The following is a 6,253-nucleotide window of genomic DNA, read 5'->3' as shown; positions in this document are numbered from 1 at the left end:
ACCATTAAGGGTGAACACAGTGCTAAGGTGAAGATAATCAACTTGCTGTGTCTCTTAAAGGACTGGGAGATGGGTGAACTGCATTTAAGACTTTGCAACACCTTAAACACTTTTTCGTGAGGACCAGAAATGTAAAAAATCTTATTTAAATTCTGACAGTAACCTTGCAGTATAGACTGTGTATTTTACACACCGTACTGCAAATATTGTGGGACTACTGCCAACATAGAGTTCAGAACGGAAATACCTGATTGCATAACGAAATACAAAGGTATATACAAAACAGAATGCATGCTCAAAGTACTTCCCCCTTCAGCTAGGTGTCACTGGTCTGTAACTTGCATTGAAAGTTAAATTTAAGCTAAGTTATGCAGGACATTTTGGGATGGTCCTCAACAGAGATGCATAACTAACTAAAAACATATAATGTTTGCTACTCATAATATATATTTCTCCCTCCTATTTCAAAAGCTAATTAAAAAGTTCTGATGAAGGTGACATTAAGGTAAACAGTAAACTTCAACTGTCATCGTAAATTTTGAGAGAGTTATGGAAAAAATAGTTTTACATGATCTAGTTTAAAAAATGCTGCAACACAATGTAACTGTACCTCTGCGTTCGCAGAGAGAACCTCAAGAGAGGTTTCAGAGCAAAACTCACTCCGACAGGGTTGCCCTCAGTTCCCCAGCCACGGGTGGGACAAGGCAGCCAGTCTACTGGAAACCAACTGTAGATAACCAAATCCCTCAATTTGTACTATAGGGAAAGCTCTCACTTCTGGCAGGTAGAAGTCACCCTATGCAAATGTGTGTCTTTGTGCAGGCCTGCGCTTTGCATGCATACAAATTCACCCACTCCTGGTGTGGCGAAGCAGCCTGCTGCCCATCCCGCCGCCTCTGAAGATGTCTCATTGCCCAGCCCCGATGCAGAGAGCGGGGACGAGGTGGGACGCTGACAGCTGCAGGGAGTGGGGCAGAGCATGGCCTGGCCGCCAGGCTGTGGGGCTCCATGCCAGGTAATGATCATGAGGGTGAGATTTGTGCGGGGCAGCCCCGGCAGGGGACTCCAGTCAGAGACAAGCACCAGCTGCTGGCTCGGCGCTTTCCAAACCTCCCTTTGGCAGGAGCAGGCCGAAGAGGACTTTCTGGGCCCGAGGTGAAGAACCCCTGTCCTGTGCTAACTTACTTCCTAACCCAACTTTCCCCTCCTTACCCAACTAAACTACCTCTTTGTTTTAGGACGGCTACGGGGCTGCACCAGGACTCGCGCCCACACGGCCCGGAGGCTGCGGCACCCGCAGCGCGCCGAGCTGCACCGAGCCGGGTCCGCTCCTGGCGGCTGGGCGGCCGCGGGGCCGGGGCGAAGCCGCCCGCCACCGACAGCGGGGCTCGTCCCAGCCCTCGGCCAGGCCCCGGAGCTTCTCGTTAGGATCTCTCCTCAGGAGATCCCAGCGAAAGCGTGACGAAAAGCCCTTTCCGTTCCCCGCGAGGGCAAGGCAAACGCGCTTTATTTGTACTTCGCCGGCACGCCCGGGGGGCCGGGGCTCGCGGTGCGGGCAGGGCAGGGCAGGGCAGGGCTGGGCTCCCCGCGGCTCCCACCGCCGCTCCCCCGGGGGCTCGGCCGCCTCGCCCTGTGCCCGGCCGTCAGCGCGGGCGGCCCGCGCCCCTCACGGCTACGGCCCCTGCCAGGTGCCGGTGCCGGGCTGCCCCCCGAGGGCGGTGGCGGCGGCCCCCAGCGGGGCGGAGCGGCCCGGGGGCGTGCGGCGGGGCCGCTCCCTCCTTCCCTTCCCTCCCCTCCCTTCTCCTCTCTTCCCTCCTTCCCCTCCCCCGCCGCGCACTGCGCAGGCGGCGGCGCTGGCGCGATGGCGGCGCAGGACGGCGGCGGCGACGAGGTGCGGGTGCTGCAGAACCTCCGGGGCAAGATCTGTAAGTGCGGCCGGGGCCGGCTGCGCCCAGCCCGGGGGCCGTCCCGCGGGGCCGCCGCCGCGCCTTCGCCTTCCCCGGGGCTGCGGCTGGCGGGCAGCCGCGGGACGGGAAGGAAGGACGGAGGGGAAGGGGCTTGGTGGGGTGCGGGGGGCCGGGGCCCCGGGGAGCGTCCCCCGGTGCTGGGGTATCGCGGAGCCGGGCAGCCGCGCCCCCTCTCTCCCTGCCGACCCCCCGCGGGTCTCGGCGTGTTTGTCAGGCAGGCGTTGCGAAAGTACCGATGTGCAGGAAGTCGGCGGGGGAAGGCCGCTCGGAACGGCCGCTAGCGCTTCTGTGCCTCGGCGTAGCAGGGGAGCGAGAGGGGCCGGGGAGCGCCGGCTCGATCCGCCCGGCCCCGGGCAGCGGCGGGTGCCCCGGCGGGCTGTGGGAGCAGGATGTGCGCGGCTTCCTGCCGGCACGGCTCGGCTGGGCTCGGCTCACGGCGTGCATGCAGCCAGCCGGGCAGCCCGCTCGCTTCCTTTCTCACGCCGCCGGTCAGCTTTTTTGAGAATGAAGCGAAACGGGCCGGGCGCGGCGGCGTGCCGGTGCCGGGGTGGGGAGCCAGGTGCGAGCAGCTTGGGGCCGGTTTAAATTTAGCCGAGGGGTGGAGGCGCTGCTCGAGCGCGGCGCAGGCTCGGGGTTATCTGCGGGAAGTGAAGGAGTGACTAGGCCAGGAAAACGGGAAACGGGGCTCGCTGCGGCGCTTGCTGCAGAGGGTTAATGCGAACCGAGCGGACAAGACTGAGCACACACTTCCTGAGACTTTGTTGTTAGCGATTATCGCGGAGCTAACGCATGCCAGCTTGTCTAAGGAAAAGTCAGCGCTGGCGTATTTACTGACACCGCTCTGCTGCCCGACTTGTGTCCGAGGGGTTTTGCAGCAGTTGACAGGGCTTTACTTTAGGCGATACTTGAGCCCAGCACAAGTTTTGCGTTAGATATTAAAAAGCACCTCCTGTATCTCTCACGGCTTTTGTTGAAGCCAGTTTTAGTGTCCCTTGAGTGTGTTCTCCATCACTCCTGTTGCGATGTAACGTTGAGTGTTACCGCATTAGAGTACCTGGCAAAAGTGATGGTGAAGCAGAGGTTATCATCTGGTTATCGTACATCCAAAGTCGGTTGCCACAGATGGGCCTGTAAAACTGCAGGACCAATTTGGAAGATGGGTGGAAGTAATAAAAGATGTTTCCTGAAACAGCGTGAGGAATCACTTGTAAAGCGACTTGATTTTTTCCAGGAAAATAAAAGCACTTTTAAAAAGATGTGAGTTAATTTGCTGTGAAAGCTTGCAAACCCTCAAATCCCTAGCTTTTCTGTTGGCCTCTTTGCCCAGCACAGGCTGATTTATTTTCACTTCTTGCTCGTATCTTACTAATGTGCTTTTGGGGTGAAAACCCTCTGAATGAACAATAACAAACAGATGTAATAATATAATCCCCCTTGATCTGGAGGGATTAGCAGTACTTCACTTAGGGAAGTACTTCCCTTAGCAGACTTCACTTTGGGAAGTTGGTGTTCATAGTCCATGAGAATTTTTTATAATATGCTTTTTGCAAGTAGAATATTTTTCAATGCCTGAGTTTTGTTGTCATTTAAGCTATGAGAAGACGTAACACATTCATTTTGTATGTATGTATTGCACAAGAGATCACAATTTTCAGGAGGCAGTGGCAGTTATGTGTATATAGAAAACACATTTGTGGTAACTTCTTATTTACGCAGTTCTACAGCACGCAAGTAGATGATAAAATCTAAAGTTAGCGATGTTATGCAGACGGTGACAACAGATTTAGAACTGAGGCATGTACTTAAAAGTGGCTTAATTAGCTATTACATACCCAACAATGAAAAACTGAATAGGAACACATTAGCAATCCCTGGGACACCCCATGTTGTGTGGAATACCTGTGTTTGCAGCCTGTCTCCTCCCTCTGGTTTTCAGGTAAGAGAAAACATGAAGATGTGATCTAGTTTAAGACCATGGGGCTTTTTTTTGAACTTGAGCAAGTTTCCATGGGGGATCCACAGGACAGTCATTCCTTTTAATGACTCTTTTGAAAGCACTTTACAAGGTTTGTGCGTATTCTGCAGTTTGAGGTATATTTTATAGCGTGTTATTCTTAGTCGTGTAACTAGCTTTTGTCTTCAGTTTATACCAGGTAGTAGTAGGTTTTTAGGTCGTAATCGATTTAGTTGCTTTCATTTTTGGAAAACCTTAGTGGGATACATGGAAAATAGCTAATTTGTCATCTCCCAGAACTCCTCTGACAAAACTCAGGACACGTTCTGTTTCAAACTTCTAGTACTGCATTGTTAATGCTGTGTGAATACATTGGGTTATGCTGCGCTCGTATAGCGGTTTTAATTGCTGCTATATAACATGTTTGGTCCCGCGAAATAGGTTGCACTTCATGTGTATAAACTCCTATATAGGTTCTTCATTTTGGGTCCCTGTTGTAGGATGTACACAAATAGTGCGTTTTCCCTCAACAGAGTGCATTGTGAATAAATAGCATGTATCCATCCCACCTCCTGCTCCTGCTGGGTTTCTGATTGTGTTAACAGTGAACAAGCTTTAACTTGATGTTCTCATGTTCTGTCTGCATCTAACAAATGATGTGCAGGACAAGGGAGTTTGACAGAACTGTGGAATTTAGTAGGTTGCTCCATTCCTGTTACTACTAACCCATAACGTTCCTGTAATATGGGGAGTTGGAGTTTCTTAACGTCTGCACTGCCATCGCTCTATGCTCTAGCACTTAACTTTTTATTAGCATCACAGTTTTTCCCTTTTGCTTAGGTTTAAGCTCATCTTACTTTGAAGTAAAGTTTCTCTATGGAGTTGTATAGAGACGACCTGTGTATATATTGTAAACAATATTTTATAAGTATTTTGAAATCTAATATATATAATCAACACAAGGTTTTTTTAGTACAGATATTTTTTGCTGATTTCCCAAAGTAAGTGGTTGAGAGACAGTAAAAGTTGGTTCAAAAGTCAGGTAAGCCATAGTAATCGTGAGCTTGTACATTTTCAGAATAAAAAGGTTGATGTTTATTATGTTACCGATGCATTCCATACTTTCCCGGTTGAATTAGGCTACTAGATATGTCACATGAAAATAATTATTGTTTTAAATTAGTCCGCTGAATGAAACTGATGAGTTGGTACATCAATAAAAAACAAATCGTTCTGTTATTGCTGCTGTTTGATCGCCTGAACTGTAAGTTTAAGTATCATGCTGCGTGGTTATAAATGATAGACACCCTGAAAAGGATCGAAATACAGCTCGACAGTCAAAGTTAAAAATGCTTTTTTTTTTTTTTTTTTTTTTTTTTTCCTTATCTCCCCCCAAAAAAAACCAAACCTTTATTTGGTATTTCTGACTAACCATCCTTACTGCCTACAGTTTAATTTGTGTTCTTTTAAGAAAATGTGAAACTACAGTGTTTGTAATCTGCTTTCAAAGTCCACCATACAGTAGCTTTGCAGTGCCAATAAAGTTAGGTTCTCTCTTAAATATTTTTATGTGAAAATTGGATGGTAAAGCTCCAGGGTATTAACTAAAACGTCTAAGATGCTTATCAGAAAAAACTGTTGGGTACAGTTCATGCTTACTAATTACTTCAGCATCTGAAGCTCTGGGGATTGCAAGCCCCTTGAGATTTCTTTTTTTGTATTCTTGTTCATATGCTTTATTAAAACAACTTTTTTTCAAGGTGATACTCAGTCACATGCTTCCCCACCAGTATCTCGCTCATGGGCCATTTTGAATTTAGTTTCTTTTTAAAGTCTAGTGGCATTAGAAACCGGTTCTATACTTGTCTCAATCTGTCAATGTTAAGTGTGGTGTTTAAAAATAATACGTATACTTCCTCCTCTCCCACACCCAAGTTGATGAAAAGCTCATTGATGCTTCTGAGAGCAGAGGTTTTAACCGTGGAAGTTACTTAATTGTCTGTTCATGTTTTCCATCAGTGCACGTATTCCTGACTTCGAAAAGATCGAGGAGGAAGTTCAGTCTGGTGGTGAAACCACCGTGTTCCCTGCTCAGATACAGCATTTCCAGTGCCAGGCAGCACTTAGTTACATTTCAAGGCTGCCACTAATCTATTAAGCAAAAAGAGAGAGAAGACAAAATGTTTCTGACTTTACATCTTAAGAACATAGAAAACAAAGGTTATTTTCCAGTGTGCTTCATAACTGATTTTTTTTTTTTAAAGGGACATATATGTGACATGTGAAATCTAATTTCAAGCTGAGGTCTTATATAAAATTTGCAAAAATTTTA

At 48.4% G+C, this 6,253-nt stretch overlaps 1 protein-coding gene across 4 annotated transcripts in view; it reads left to right on the top strand.

Annotated features, from left to right (window-relative positions):
* RASA2 (RAS p21 protein activator 2) overlaps positions 1-6,253 on the top strand; it is a 72,326-nt gene that overhangs the window by 22,144 nt on the left and 43,929 nt on the right. Inside the window, exon 1 of one of the 4 annotated variants that reach the window (XM_032193184.1) lies at positions 1,134-1,155. The exons of 1 other annotated variant lie outside the window; for it this stretch is intronic. Coding sequence is in view for 1 of the 3 variants with exons in the window: in XM_032193181.1 (XP_032049072.1) it covers positions 1,862-1,925 (64 nt within the window). In the remaining 2 variants the exon portion in view is untranslated. Of the gene's footprint in view, positions 1-1,133; positions 1,156-1,861; positions 1,926-6,253 lie in introns of those variants that run through there. 2 more of the 4 variants (XM_032193181.1, XM_032193183.1) reach the window with 2 other exon arrangements.

This window comes from Aythya fuligula, chromosome 9 (genome assembly GCF_009819795.1).
Source record: "Aythya fuligula isolate bAytFul2 chromosome 9, bAytFul2.pri, whole genome shotgun sequence".
Classification (NCBI taxonomy): domain Eukaryota; kingdom Metazoa; phylum Chordata; class Aves; order Anseriformes; family Anatidae; genus Aythya; species Aythya fuligula.
Note: the sequence above shows the minus strand (reverse complement) of the source record. Positions and strands in the feature narration are given on the sequence as shown.